This window comes from Panthera uncia, assembly GCF_023721935.1.
Source record: "Panthera uncia isolate 11264 chromosome A3 unlocalized genomic scaffold, Puncia_PCG_1.0 HiC_scaffold_11, whole genome shotgun sequence".
NCBI classification, from domain to species: Eukaryota; Metazoa; Chordata; class Mammalia; order Carnivora; family Felidae; genus Panthera; species Panthera uncia.
The window spans coordinates 84,640,831-84,657,125 of record NW_026057578.1 but is presented as its reverse complement, the minus strand read 5'-3'; the positions used below and the strand labels follow the sequence as shown (position 1 = coordinate 84,657,125).

Sequence of the window (16,295 nt, the reverse complement as noted above, 5' to 3'; positions counted from 1 at the left end):
AAAATAAAATAAAATAAAATAAAATAAAATAAAATAAAATAAAATAAAATAAAATAAACATTAAATAGCGAATTTTGTTTTATACGTTTCTGAGGAATTGATTTTATTCTTTGACGTGTAAAAATCAGGACCAAAATTTGCAACTTTCATAATAGTAATTCCCTTTTTGTGGCTACTTCGGATGCTCCCATATTATATTATTGGATGATCTTGTATCATGATGTTAAGCTTTAAAAACCTATAAAATTCTGGGGCACCTCGGGCTTTGTGATGACAGCTCAGGGCCCGGAGCCTGCTTCAGATTCTGTGTCTCCCTCTCTGTCTGCCCCTCCCCTGTTTGTACTCTGTCTTTCAAAAATTGAATAAATATAAAAGAAAAAAAGCTAAAATTCTGCTTTCCAAAAATTGGTTACTCCACATATATTTGTGATTTTAAAAACAGAGCAATAGCTAAACAGTGCTGGTATATTACACAAAACACTATTGTAGCAGTTTAAAACAGTAGAGATATATATTGGCATGGGAAGACCTCCAAGACGGTGTTGAGTAAATAAGCTGCAAAACAAGACGGTGTTGAGTAAATAAGCTGCAAAACGTTCCTACAGTATATTATTTATGTAAAAAAAAAAAAAAAAAAACAAGTCCAAACTATGCATTTTCCTTATCTGCAACTTTGTTACATACATAGCTGCATAGACAAAGGTCTGGATTCACCGCAAAGGATTCATAGTGAAGATGGGGCAAAAGGACCGGGACTTATGGGTACTGTTAAAAGGCATTTGGCATTGTCATCATGTTTTAAACTTTTTCTAGGAAAAATGTGTCCATTTATTACTTGGGTTAACATAAAAATCAAAGGAAGTGGTTAAGAGAAAAAAAGATTACTGAACTATTTTCATGGATTGAGCAAATATTTATCGGGTGCTTTACCTGGTGCCAGGCACTGTGTGGTGCTGGGACTACAGCAGCAAACAAGATAAAAGTCCCAATCCTCAGAGCTGGATGTTTAGTGTAAGAACCAGACTGTAATAAATGAATACAGTGTGTCGGGCAGTGAATGATAAGTACTCTAAGGAAAAGGAAGCCTCGCACAGCATGTGAAGAAACTGGAACCTTCACACATGCTGGTGGGAATGGAAAATCACTGCAGCTGCTTTGGAAAACGGTTTATGCCTCAAAAAGCCAAACCATACCTGACCCAGAAATTCCACTGTTCTATACCCCAGAGAACTGAAAACATGTTCATACAAAAACATACTAATGTTCATAGCATCATTATTTATTTTACTACAAATTTTTTTTGAATGTTTTTCTATTTTTGAGAGACAGAGACAGAATGCAAGTGGGCTAGGGGCAGAGAGAGAGGGAGACACAGAATCTGAAGCAGACTCCAGGCTCTGAGCTGGAGCCTGACGCGGGGCTCGAATTCACGAGCTGTGAGATCATGACCTGAGCCGAAGCTGGATGCTCAACTGACTGAGCCACCCAGGCACCCCAACAGCATTATTATTTATAAAAACCAGAAAGTGAAATACAAATGCTCATCAACTGATGAATTATAAAAATATGGTATATTCCCAGAATATTTGACCATAAACAGGTATGAAGTAGTGACACAATATGAGCAAAGCTAGAAAATATTGTTAAGTAAAAGAAACCAGATATAAAAGGCCATGCACTGTATGATTCCATTCATACGAAATGTCCAGAAAAGGCACATCTTATAGACAAAAAGTACATTAGCAATTTCTGGGGTGGGGGATGAAGGTGTCCAAGTTAACATTTATAGTGCAGCCACTTACAGAGAGAGGATGTGTTCCACTCAGTTCCAGTGTCAAAATTCCTGAGGAAGGAATCAATAGACCTGTTTAAGGCCAGGTGCTGAAGAGTGACTGTTAATTGAGTATTGGGTCTCTTTTTGGGGTGATGAAATATTTTGGAATGAGACAGTGGTGATACAGAACTCTGAATATACTAAAAACCACTGAAATGGGACTATTGTAAAAGGATGAATTCTGTGGTATGTGTATATCTCAATTTTTTTTAATGTAATTTTTAAATGTAATTTTTAAAAAGTAAAACAGAGTAAAAAAAAGGCAGAGAGGGAAGGGGGTTGCTGTTCTGGATAGGGTGGTCAGGAATGACCTTATTTGGGGCAGAGACCTAAAGAAGCTACAAACACAAATTGGGGTGGAGGTGGGGGAGCAGAAAGGAACATTCCAGGAGGAAGAGCAAGTGGGAAGACTCTTGAGGTAGACTCACACTTGTTCTCAAGGAACAGCAAGGTCAGCAGGATGGCCAAGGGCAATAGCAAGGGCATGAGGCTGTGGGAAGCCAGGGTCCAGACTGTATAGGCTTGTACACTACAGTAAGGACTGGCTTTAAATGACAGAAAACCACTGGAGCCAGGAGCAACGTGACCTGGTGCACATTTTAAAAGGTTTGCTTCTGCTGCTAGGTGAAGAATACAAATAAACTAAGGCGGTAAAAGAAGGAAGGCTGTTAGAAGGCTATTGCAGTAGTCCGAGCAAGAGAGATGGCTTACGTTAGTATAGATAGTAAATGGTTGGATTCAATGCCTACCAAATCACTGTGATGGGATACTTACATTTCTTAAAATTTTATACGTCAATTATACCTCAATAAATTGGGGGGGGGGGAAAGTGGTTGGATTCAAAATATATACTCTGAGGTTGGAGCCGAAAAGTTTGTTAATGAACCAAATGTAGGGCACGGGAAAAAGAGAAGTCAAAGATGACCCTAAGGATTTTGGTCTGAGCCAAGGAGTGAACGGATGGGCCATTTACTGAGTTGGGGAAGCATCAGAGAAGGCTGTGCAGGGAAATGAGAATTCAGTTAACCTTAACTTTGAGGTGCCTAATAATCTAGGTGCACATACAAACCTGTAATTCAGTAAAATGGCCAGGCTGGAAGTATAAATTTGAGAGCCGTGACAGAAGACATCTGAAGGCACACTGAAGACTCACTAAGGGAGAGAATGGAGAGTCCAGGAATTGAGTCCCAGAGAATTTCAATATTTAGACACTCGGAAACAGAAGATATGGCACAATTTATGTCTCGGAGAGGTAGCAACTTGTTACAGGAAGACAAAGATGCTCCTTATTTGTTATTCTTACAGAATCAGATGATCTGATGGATAAAAGTTCCTTTAAACCAGGACTTCCCTTAGGACCATAGGTGTCTTATCTCTGGATGTTCAAAGATGTCCTCCTCTTCCATTTCTTGGTGTTAGCTATGGACAGCAAACCTACTCACCTACCAGGTATTCTCACATTCTTTCTTTATTCAATTAAAAAAAAAAAGGTTTGTTAATTTTTGAGAGAGAGTGTACATGCGAGTAGGGTAGGGGCAGAGAGAGAGGGAAACTGAGGATCTGAAGCAGGCTCTGTGCTGACAGCAGACAACCCAGTGAGGGGCTTGAACTCACAAACTGTAAGATCATGACCTGAGCCAAGTCCTATGCTTAACTGACTGAGCCACCCAGCCAACCTTCACATACTTCACAAAGTATGCTGCTTTGAGGATCTCAGGTCAAATCCCTATGAACACCACATTAAGATGACAATCCAAAAACTTGTAATTTGGTTTTGGGTATATTATTTTATCTCAGAAGTTTTAGCTTCCTTATTAAAACCACAGTTGGATTTGCCTTCCTTAAGTGTACACAAATGTGGTCAGAAATAGTCTTTATCATGGATAATTTAGAGATAGACAGCTTTTTTGGTAAGTAGGGGTAGGGTAGTAATTATTTAGCTCAGTTGGCAAAAATTCCAAGCAAAATAATCTAACCACCTGGGACAGTGACACTTGTGCAATGGGCACTAAAAGTTGTGCAACTAATGTAACACATTCAAATATTTAAGCACTGAAGGCATTATGCAGCATAAGTGCCAATATTTTGGGCTTTATAGTCTGAATATCTGGTCTGAAAGCCTCAGCCTTCTCATCTGGGAAATGGAGATCATGGTACCTGCTCTATCTTATAAGGATTATATAAACCAAGGTGCTTTGTACACTATATTATATAATGTAGTCATACTATTCTTTTTTTTTTTTTTAATTTTTAAATGCTTATTTTTTGAGAGAGAGCACAAATAGGAGAGGGAGACACAGAATCTGAAGCAGGCTCCAGGCTCTGAGCTGTCAGCATAGAACCTGATGTGGGGCTTGAACCCACAAACCATTCGATCATGACCTAAGCCAGTCAGATGCTTAACCAACTGAGCCACCCAGCAGCCCCTGTACTACTATTTTCTTTATAGGAAATGAACTTGTCAGGAAAGTTTTTGAAGAACTACAGTAGGCGGTCAAATTTCAGATGCAATAAGGATTTAAAAATCCAGCTAAAAAGTCTTGTAAAATAATTTACATATAATAGTGATTATAGAATTAAAAAAAAAGGTTTATTTAGAATTTTTAAAAATAGTAAAAGGAGGCACCTGGGTGGCTCAGCTGTTTAAGTATCTGACTTAATTTCAGCTTAAGTCATGATCTCACGGTTTTGTGGGTTCAAGCCCCATCAGGCTCTGTGCTGACAGTGCGGAGCCTGCTGGGGATTCTCTCTCCCTCTCTGCCCTCTCCTGCTTGTGCTCTTTCTCTCTCTCAAAATAAATAAACTTAAAAAAAATAGTAAAAGATTAAAAAAAAATGAATGCTCATCAGTGGGGACTATTATAGTCCATCCTATAATGAACTAGAACTCCTGCCCTTAATAAAGAGGTGGTATTATATGTACTGATAAGAAACTATCTTAAGATGTACTAGTAAGTAAAAAAAGGTGAGATGCAAAAGGGTGTAGAGTCTGCTTACATCTGAATAAGATATATACATGTTTGTATATATATGGAATATCTCTGAAAGGATACACAATTAGCTCATCACTATATACCGTTTCTTCTACCTGAATTGTGTTCCATGTGTTTGTATTATTTACTCAAAATAAAATAAAATCCAACCACAGAGCCTCAAATATCAGCAAGATATGAAACAGAATGAGTAGTGGCTATTATCTTCAATATAAAAAGGGCTTCCTTCAAATGAGAAAAAGAAAGTCTTGACACAAGACAAGTGGATCCAAGATTCGGAATTAGCATTCCACAAAAATATATATATGGCTAACGCATTTTTTAAATGTTCATCCTCCTTAGAAACTGAGCAAATTAAACCAAGTATTATTTTACCCACCAGGTTGGAAATTAAAAAAAAAAATTTATTACACCCAATATTGGTGTACATATATGAAATGGGAATGCTCATATTTTACTGGTGAGAGTTGGTTGTTACCTTTCTATCTATATATATATATATATATATATATATATATATATATTCCTAAAACATGCACATATACCCCTGTTCTCACCCAGCAATGCCACTTCTAAGAAATGAACCTAAGGAAATAATGCAACAAGCACAAAAAGATATATGTAACAGGGATACTACTCAGTTTTAATTAAAACAGCAAGTCATGGGAGGGAAGCCAATGTTTACTAATAAAAGATTAGTTAATAAATTATTATACAACCAAGTAGCTACTAAAAGTTTCTAAAGAATATCTAAGAATATTAAAAAATGTTCACAGTACATGGGAGAAAAAAGATTAGCAAGAGAACAGCATATAAATTCCAGTATCATGGGTGGTGTCAATAAATATACACCATAGAGGCTGGAAAGACATATACCAAAATATTGATTTTTCTGGGGGTAGATTATAGGCGATTTTTGCCTTTCTGTTTAGTTTTTGGTTTCTTCTAAGTTTTTATATAATAAGCATGTACTGCTTTTGAAAAGGGGAAAAAATAAATGAGGGAAATAATAACTGGGGAAAAGGTAATAAATGGGGTAAATAGTTGGGGAAAGAACCACAGAAGATACAAAAATCTAGTTATTTTTAAATTACTAATGAAATACAAATCTATGTAGGAAAAAAGAAAATGTGTAGGGGGATAATTTTATTTAGTAATAAAAATATTTATCAAATACAAAAGGGTAGAAATATTGCTTTATTTGAGAAACTTACATCCAAATTACTTTTATGTGTTTTCAAAAGTCCTAACGAGCATCCAAGAAGAAAACATACACAGCTTCCACAACAATAAAAACAAAAAACTGGGGTTGATGATTGCCCCAAATGACATTTCCTAAAAGGAAAAAATATTAACCTTTCTTTTTTTGAGTCAGGGTAAGTGAAATGCATACATCATAAATAACATTTTCTTACTTTTACAGGGAGTAAAGACTGTGATCATGTTTTTTTATGAATATTAAATACGAAATACAAAATCCACTCTTCTGAGCAAGATGAGGGAAAAAAAACCATTCTTTAACATTTTAGTTCTCATGCAATGAAATCCAAAGGTCTGTTGAATCCGCCTTTTCGATTCATATACTGCCTATGATGAGAAGAGAAAACTCATTGTTTATTTAAAAAAAATTCTGAACTCCTCTTATAAAAAAATAGTAACATAAATCATCTTTAAAATAGCAAAGCCTAGGGTAAAAAGTATTCATGGTTATCTAATTCAAATTAAGGATATTATTTCACTTTCAAAATAATCTAAAGCCTTTCAGATTTCTTTAAAATCCAAATAGAAGTATGGAAACATACTTTCAAAATTATTTGGAAAGATTTTACAGACTGAAAAAAATCCGTATGTATAGGTTGTTACCCATATTTATAGGTTGTTACCTATAAACACCTAGTTTTAAGAAATGAAGAAGTGCTCCAAAATAGGTATCCATCAAGTAAATTCAACTGCATATTGTACTAGTTCTCCTCATAAGACTCTATTTGAAGATAATTTTACAAGGAACAGTTAATGATGATTCTGGTCATCACTTTAACTCACAGCATCCTCAGATTACATTATTCATATTCTAAATTAATCAGAATATTAGTCTTTTATCCATGGTAAAGGTAGAAGAGAAAGGCAATGTTTGATAATGTCTTAACTTTTCAATTCATTAGGAATTCTGTGAGATTTCACATATGGACTCGTTTGTTCTGTGGCATTAATAAAATATGCCTATACTTAACAGAAAAATATATTTACAGTTGAAATCCTTAAACAATCAATCTAGGTAAATAACTCAGGATGGATCTATTTTAAACCTATAATTATAATGAAATTAAAGCTTAAAGAATTGAGATTATGCTGTTTTGAAGAACTATGTAGAGCTTTAAAACATTTAAGCTAACTATCCTTCCCCATAATAGTTAATTAGTTCACATATAAATTGGAAATTATTTTAACACACCAGAATAGAAGCAAAGAATATTAAAACAAAGGACTATATGGAAACTGGTACATTTCCTACAAACATGATTATCCCATAAATAAATTCTTTCTCAAGCACATAATTTGTATCATTAGTTCAAATGTAATAATGGGGGCTAAGCCTACCTGTACTTCCTCTTCTGAGACACATTTATGGCATAGGCATTTACAGAGCCGTCCACCTTTTTCCCCTGGAGAAAAGCAATAAACAAATATAAAAAATGGAAAGGATATATTAAGTGCTTCAAAGAGCTAGATCCTATAGACATGCTTACATGGCAAAATCCATTTATGAATAAGGTAGTGAGAATTTTCAAATCCTGATGATATTCCATGAATTCTCAAGTGTTACAACTCTGTTCACAATTTTAGTCACATAATGCAACATATTCAAATATTCAAGCCAACAAACATTCATGATGTATAGATTATGTGCAAGGCATGCAGAGAAATAGGGTAACAGATCCTAACCTTTTTTTTTTTAATGTTTATTTTTGAGAGATAGTGAGCAAACAGGAGAGGGGCAGAGGAAGGGGGGAGGGAAGACAGAGGGAGAGGGGGAGGGAGAGAGAGAGAAAAAGAGAGGGAGAGAAAGAATATCCCAAGAAGGCTCCACACTGTCAACCAGAGCCCTACAAGGGGCTCAAACTCATGAACCATGAGATCATGACCTGAGCGGAAATCAAGAGTCAGAAGCTTAACTGACTGAGCCACCCAGGTGCCCCTGATCCTAACCTTTTTTGGTCAAAGAATTCTTTGAAACCAAATACCAGTTATAGATTTTCTCTAGGAAAATTCATATTCACGTAAAATTTAACTTACGACTTTAGCTCATAGCATTCTCAAATCACAGCTGGAATAGTCACCATTCATTGATATCCCATTTCTTGAATAGCCTTGGAATTCTGATTTTTAAGTTTTTTATGTATTATTTATTTTTGAGATAGAGAAAGTGCGAGCAGGGGAGGGGCAGAGAGGGGGAGGGAGAGAGGGAGAGAGAGAGAGAGACGGGGAGGGAGAGAGAGAGAGACGGGGTGGGAGAGAGGGAGAGAGAGAGAGAGAGACAGAGAGGGGGAGAGAGAGAGAGACAGAGAGACAGAGAGACAGAGAGACAGAGAGAGAGAGAGAGAGAGAGAGAGAGAGAGACTATCAAGCAGGCTCCATGCTGTCAGCACAGAGCCCAATGTGGGACTCGAACTCGTGAACAGTGAGATCATGATCTGAGCCAAAATCAAGAGTCAAACGCTCAACCAACTGAACCACCCAGGTGCCCCCAAATTTTGATTTTTGAAAAGAATTAGAGGGGCGCCTGGGTGGCTCAGTTGGTTAACCGTGCGACTTTGGCTTAGGTCATGATCTCACCGTTCCCGAGTTCGAGCCCCACGTTCCCGAGTTCGAGCCCCATGTTGGACTCTGTGCTGACAACTCAGAGACTGGAGTCTGCTTCAGATTCTGTGTCTCCCTCTCTCTCTCTCTCTCTGCCTCTCCCCTGCTCATGCTCCCTCTCAAAAAATAAACATTAGGGGCTTCTGTGTGGCTCAGTCGGTTAACTGTCCAACTTTGATTCAGTTCATGATCTCACAGTTCGTGAGTTCGGGCCTTGCATCGGGCTCTGTGGGGACAGCTTGGAGCCTGGAGCCTGCTTTGGATTCTGTGTCTCCCTCTCTCTCCGCCCCTCCCCAACTCATGCTCTGTCTCTCAACAATAAATAAACATTAAAAAAAATTTTAAATATTAATAAATAAAATAAAAAATAAAAAGAATCAGAATACAGAGTAATAGAGGCTACTGTTAAGTGTCACTTTACATCTTGGCCTTTCTTAGGTGGCATCTACCCTCTTTTTCACTAATTCCTTTATGGGTCTTCTGATTTAGCCAAGTTAACTTACTATTTGCTGTTCTTCATGCCTGAATTGCCTTCTCAACCCCCATCCAAAACCCCAACCATCTGGTTCTTATCCATCATTCAAGGCCCAGTTCAAATGATTCAGCTGCCAGAAAGCACACTCTACCCTTCCGCAGAATGTTAACTGTGCTTCCCTCACAATACCCTCCATTTCTACCTTGCATTATCATGATGCATATATACATGATGTTACTTCCCCTATGAGACTGAAAGCTCCTTGATGGAGGGATATGGATGTGGGTCACCTTTGCATTCTCACATCCTAGGCCACTGTACTTGCAGGTGCTCAGACAATGACTATTAAATATATGACCATCACTGGGTAATGCCATCTCACACACATACATACATGCACGCATAAACACATGCGACCTCCAACTCCCTCCCTCCCCCATTACTGCTCATGAGAGTATACCCTTTCTGTGTAGCACACTTACCAGGTATCTGTGTTAGGTTAAACAGGATTTTTATCCACTAGCCTAAAGGCACGCACAGGTAAGCTACATATTTGAGGTGGAGCTAAAAATGAATATATTTGGTCTTACTTTTCTTTAATTTTTTTAATGTTTATTTATTTTTGAGAGAGAGATAGAGAGTGAGCAGGGGAGGGGTAGAGAGAGTGGGAGACAGAATCCCAAGCAGACTCCATACGGTCAGCACGGAGCCCAATGTGGGGCTTGAACCCATGAACCATGAGATCATGACCTGAGTTGAAACCAAGAATTGGATGCTTAACCAACTGAACCACCCAGGCACCCCTTGGTCTTATTTTTCTATTCCTGTTTTCACTATATTGTGTGTGGAGGCAGGGGGGAGGCGGGGAGAGGGAGAAATTACGTGAGGTATATAATTTTGCCTTCCCAAGAATAGGTAATAGGCATGACTTGGAAAGACTGGCTTAGAAAAAAGTAAACGATGCTAACCTTTTTACTAAGTTCATTTCCTAAAGGCTTACTGACTTTTGAAAACTATTTGCAGAGTTGTATATTATTAGCCTGTTTTGATTTACATGCTGAAATAGAAAATTATCATTTAATAAACATAACCAAACTTTGAAGCTTTCCAGAATGTGAAAATAAAAGGGAAAATAAGAGAATACATTGGCATATGAAAAGGTATCACCATAGATCAATGATGAAATGTCACAAAAAACATTACTGAAAAACACAAAGGAGCAGACTTTATAGATGACAGCCATAAAGGCAACTGCATACAAACTAAACTAACATCCTTGTAGATGTCCTTACAAAAATAACTGATATCATTTGTCTTCATGGTATTCCTTAATTTTTATGGGATCTATGAATTCTCACCTATTTTATTTAAAAAAAAATTTTTTTTTATGTTTATTTTTGAGAGAAAGAGAGAGACCGAGTGTAAGCGGAGGAGGGGCAGAGAGGGAGGGAGACACAGAATCCAGAGCAGGTTCCAGGTTCCAAGCTGTCAGCACAGAGCCCAGCGCAGGGCTCGGACCCACAAACAGTGAGATCATGACCTGAGCCAAAGTCAGATGCTTAAATAACTGAGCCACCCAGGCAGCCCTCTCCCTGTTTATTCTTACTAGCTCCCTCTCTCTATCCCTTCTCTCCTTTCACATCCTCTCTCCATTTCCCCTCTCCCTCCCTATTATCCCTCTTCATCTCCTTCTCCACAAACCTTCTTTCTTTTTCCTCCCCCACTTCCTTATTCTCTCCAGTGTTATGATCAAGGCTAGACAGCATTCACTCTCTAATCTTCCTCTCTTCTGAGATAGGAGATATGCATGCAGCTACCCAATGGCATCTTTCTCTACAGCTAAATTTAATTCTTAACAACACTTCCCCTTCCTAGGACCTTTCTTGGTTAAGCCTATCCCCCAGTCTCTCAGCCTGTCACTTGAGAGTCATCAATGACTACTCACTCATACCCACTCCACTCCCACCACCACCACCACCACCACCACCACCACCAACTCTGCCTCCTGACTGGGACTCAATATTCTGGTCTCTGTTCACACCTTCATCATCTTTCACTTGCATGACCCAGCAGTTCTCCCTGCCTCCAATCTAAACCGTCTGTCTCCCATCTGTCCTCCATGTTGTCCTAGCTCATCTTTCTTTCTTCTTCTTTTTTCTCCCAAAGTAGGCTTCACACGCAGCTCGGAGCCCAACACAAGGCTTAAACTCATGACCCTGAGATTAAGAGTTGGATGCTTAACTGACTCAGCCACCCAGGTGCCCCTCCTGGCTCATCTTTCTAAACACACATATAGGGGCACCTGGGTGGCTCAGTTGGTTGAGTGTCCAACTTAGGCTCAGGTCACCTCACCGCTCATGGGTTTGAGCCCCACGTTGGTCTTGGGCTGACAGCTCAGAGCCTGGAGCCTGCTTCAGATTGTGTGTCCCTTTCTCTCTGGCCCTTCCCCACTCATGCTCTGTCTCTCTCAAAAATAAATAAACATTAAAGAAAATAACTTTGAAAAAAAAAATAAACACACATGTAATCCTGCTTAAAAATCATTGCTTCCTTTCCTCAACACCTAAAGAATCAACTCTAAATTCCTTAGCATGGCTAAGAGTATCAAAAGCCTTCCACGATTTGCTTCCTATCCTTTTCTTTTTTTTAAAGATATTTTTTAACGTTTATTTTTGAGACTGAGAGAGCAAGCGAGCGAGCAGGGGAGGGGCAGAGAGAGAGAGGGAGACAGAGGATTCGAAATGGGCTCCACGGGGACAGCAGAGAGCTCTATATGGGGTATGAACCCACAAACTGTGAGATCATGACCTGAACAGAAGTCAGATGCTGAATTGACTGAACCACCCAGGCACCCCCATCCCTCTTTCTAGCTTCATTCATAGCCACTATCCCATCAGCACCCTTTTACCAGTCACTGAATTTGAAATTCCTGCAATATACTATGCTTCTTCATGCCTACATGGCATTTTTAGGAGCTCTTCCCTCTACTTGAAATGATCTTCCTCCTCTTCATCTGATCACCTTTAAGATCAAAATCAAATATCAGGCAAACAGTCCCTGAATTCTAATGGCAGTTCATTGCTTCCTTCTTTGTGTTCTCAATGCCCTTCACATAGATACTTAATGTCTTCTAAAGACAAGACTCATATCAATGGAAGACATTACAAGCAACAGCAAAAGAATATAGGAAAATGTGATAATCATAATAGATTAATTCAAATCAGAATGTTTAACTGGCTGCATGTTTTACTTACTTTTGTGGAGTCAAAAGAGGCAAATCCCATTAACTTCATCATTTCGATTTCTTCCTCTGTTTTGCCCTCTAAGTCCTCCTCTGCAAAAATAACGGAAAAATAAAATATTTTTGAAAACTCTATCATCGTTATATATAGGTATCCCGCCTTCCCAATGTTTGTGGTACAACACTTTACTTTTATGAAAGACCTACATTAGTACTTATTTTCGCTAACCAAAAGACACCCAAAGAGGATTTTTAATTTTAAGAAAAAAGCAATTACTGTGCTAATGTAGGTCTTTTGTAAAAGCAAACTGGCATATCACAAATTTTCAGAAGGTAAGGGATACTCTTTGCTTTATGCCATTTCAGCTTAAGTAAGGTTTCATAGGAATGCTTGACTTTTGTATGGGGGGGAGGGGGACATCTGTATAAAAAGGTAGCAATAGGTTAATAGTCATTCCACTTCAGCAGCAGAGAATACACAAAATAATTAGCTAAAGACTTGGGTCTAATGGAAAAAATTCTTCTTCAGTCTGGACACAATATAACTTAAGATGCTAAGAAGGAATGTGCTCTCTATCCTCCACCAGAGAGGTCTGCTTTAAAAGGACATATTTGGAGACTTTAATATCAGATTTGACACTAGTTTTAAAGGTACTTCCAAAATGGAATATTCTCATGTTTTTAACTGTCCTTCCTATCTCAGGAGCACCACAGCTAAATACGAATTCACTAAGGTACAAATGATAACAAAATCTCAAAACCATATGCAATGAACTGTATAAAAAATTTAATATTAAAATGTGCCCAAATTATACTTATATAATTTTATCATGACTAAAGTTATCTAAACAAGGCTGTACTCTTCCTACAGTTATTTATCTAATAACATTACCAGTAATCTGACGTTCTTTGCTCTTTGTTTCTTTTGTTTCTTTCTTTTCCTCATCTCTTCTTTCTTTTAGTCGAGAAGGGGAAGGAGATGTGGATCTATGCCGTCTTGGGGATCTAATATTGAAGAAGTGAAGATGTCAGAAGCAGAGATATACCTGGTCACTTGTGTTGACTGGCAATGATATACATGAGTTCCTAAAAGGTAAAGGCTGAACAAAAGCCAGGCTCCAGAGAATGAGGAGTCCATTCCCCATAGCAGAATAAGGAAGAAGGTTCTGCCTAGGCCCTTTGTCAACCAAAACCCAAAAATATAGTTTACTGCTTTAATCATCAGCTAGGGCTAAAAAAAAATTTTAAGGCAGAAAATGTAACTAAGTTTCTAATAATTACAAACACACAAAAAGTTGACTAAAACAGCAACTGACACTTATTAAGAATCAAGAGTCAATTTCTAAGGTTCTTTCAAGATCTCACATTCTTGGCTATATACTTGAATAAACTCTTAATACCCAAAAGTCAGTAAAAACAAAACAAGGGCCCCTGGCTGGCCCAGTCAGTGGAGCATGTGACTCTTGATCTTGGGGTTATGAGTTCAAACCTCACATTGGGTGTAGAGATTACTTTAAAAAAAAAAAAATTAAAAAAGAAAACCCCCAATATACAATACACTTATTTCTTACTCCCGCCAAGCCCAATGCTAATGTTTTTCATGTACTATTTCTTATTTACTCCTCAAGGCAACTCTAGGTCAGGGTGTTATTAACCCAATTTTACCAATGGAAATGTTGGGTTTAAAATAAGGTGGGCTTCAAATGTCCATCGATGGATGAACGGATAAAGAAGATGTGATATATATATATATATATATATATATATATATATATAATGGAGTATTACTTTGCCATCAAAAAGAATGAAATCTTGACATTTGCAACTAGCGGATGGAACTGGAGGGTATTATGCTAAGTGAAATTAGTCAGAGAAAGACAAATATCATATGAATTCATTCATATGAGGACTTTAAGATACAGAACAGATGAACATAAGGGAAGGGAAGTAAAAATAATATAAAAACAAGGAGTTGGACAAAAACATAAGAGACTCTTAAATATGGAGAATAAACAGAGGGTTACTGGAGGGGTTGTGGGAGGGGGGATGGGTTAAATGGGTAAGGGGCATTAGGGAATCTACTCCTGAAATCATAGCTGCACTATATGCTAACTTGGATGTAAATTAAACAATAAATAAATTATTAAAAAAAAATAAAATAAGGGGCGCCTGGGTGGCTCAGTCGGTTAAGCGTTGGACTTCGGCTCAGGTCATGGTGGCTCATGGGTTCCAGGCCCACGTCCACTCTGTGCTGACAGCTCAGAGCCTGGAGCCTGCTTCCCATTCTGTCTCCCTCTCTCTCTGCCCCTCCCCTGTTCACTCTCTCTCAGTAATAAATAAACGTTAAAAAAATTAAAAGTAAATAAAATAAAATAAGGTGGGCTTAAGTTCCCCTCATTTCATGAAACTGTAAATGCCTTATTAGTGATAAAAAAACAAAATTAAGGGCAGCGACTAGTTTCTTTGGGACTTGTGGTAAAACTTCTGGTTATTTTCTGCATTCACCTGGAGCGTCTTCTGTGCGGAGATCGAGAGCGGCTCCTTCGACGATCTCTCTCCCGGGACCTGGACCTTTCTCGGCGCCTGCGTTCTCTCTCACGAGACGTGGACCTGGACCGCCTGCGCTCTTAATACAAACACACAAAATCTTTTTGCAGAGTCGAAATATTACCTCAAATATCTAGAGCTGTGCCATCAATATTAATATAATGCCAGCCATTTCTAATAGTCAAATTAAAAAAACACAGGTAAAATTAATTTTAACACTATGTCATTTACCCAAATATATCCCAACTATGATTTCGACATGTACTCAATATTAAAAATTGAGATATTACATTTATTTCCGTATTAAAAAGGAAATCTGGAGTGTATTCTACACTTAAAAAGCACTTCTTAATTCGGATTGAGCACATTTTAAGTGCTCAATCGTCGTATGTGCATCGTGGCCTCATTAACTTTTTAAAAAATCAAGTCTTGACTAGTTGAAGGTGATAAAAACTAACCAGAAAGGGGAGAATCAAGGGTTTAAGTCAGATCTCCTGATCGAAGTCCTGGGTTCTTTACATCCCACTGCTTCATTTATGGGGGTGGGAGCCAGAAGACATTACGAGGTGAGCTCCTTGAACGCAAAATTCTAAATGTCGATTTTCCTATTATATAAACTGGGAAGGAAACTAACATTGAACATTCAAGAACCAGGCATTATCACGTGCTGAGTGTTATGGCATGTGACATTAATTCTCAAGTCAGTTTTCAAAGATGGGTAGTATTACCCCCCACCCCCAATGTCCAATTACGGGAATTCGGACACAGAAAGGATGGATGACTTGCACAATGCCACCAGAAATTGAGCGAATCGTGGTCTGACTCAAATCCCTCAGTCACAAATATAACAAATTACTGTATGAGGATGACAAGGTGTCCACGAACTCTAACTTAGGGGCTGGGGAGGAACTGCCTTCAAACCGCTGGAGTATAAGGCTCAGGTCCTCGTTCCCCTGTCCACTCTCACTCTTCTCGGGAGAAAAGGGCCCTTGTCTCCGTTACGTTCGTACTTGCAGAAGGAAAGAGGGAGGACACGTCTCCGACCAAGCCCCAGACCAGCCCAAGTCCTTCTGGACTCACCCCTCCGTGGAGAACGGCTGCGGCTACGACCCATTGGGAATCTTCCTCCACCTCACCCTGCCCCGGAAACGATTGCGCAACAACTTCCGGGAGCGCCGGGCGCTGAGCTTTCACCGCCGACTGGAAAACGTAGAAAGGTCTCTCTGGAAGGTTCCGGCGTCTGAAGAAGGCAGGCTGCGCTGAGCCTGCCCAGAAATCAAGCGGCCTGCCCGGTTTCCACGGCTCCTGAGCCCAGAGGTTGTCACTAGGGACTCGATAACAAGTTACA

The 16,295-nt window shown here is 38.7% G+C and overlaps 1 protein-coding gene across 1 annotated transcript; it reads right to left on the bottom strand.

Annotated features, from left to right (window-relative positions):
• Nucleotides 1-6,007: 6,007 nt before the first annotated feature.
• On the bottom strand, nucleotides 6,008-16,295 carry SNRNP27 (small nuclear ribonucleoprotein U4/U6.U5 subunit 27). Its single transcript, XM_049651599.1, has 6 exons — nucleotides 16,028-16,295; nucleotides 14,906-15,026; nucleotides 13,293-13,405; nucleotides 12,414-12,493; nucleotides 7,425-7,489; nucleotides 6,008-6,413 (listed from the first exon to the last, which is right to left on the bottom strand). Exons 1-6 carry the CDS (start codon nucleotides 16,059-16,061, stop codon nucleotides 6,359-6,361), a joined length of 468 nt encoding a protein of 155 aa, XP_049507556.1. The 5' UTR covers nucleotides 16,062-16,295; the 3' UTR covers nucleotides 6,008-6,358.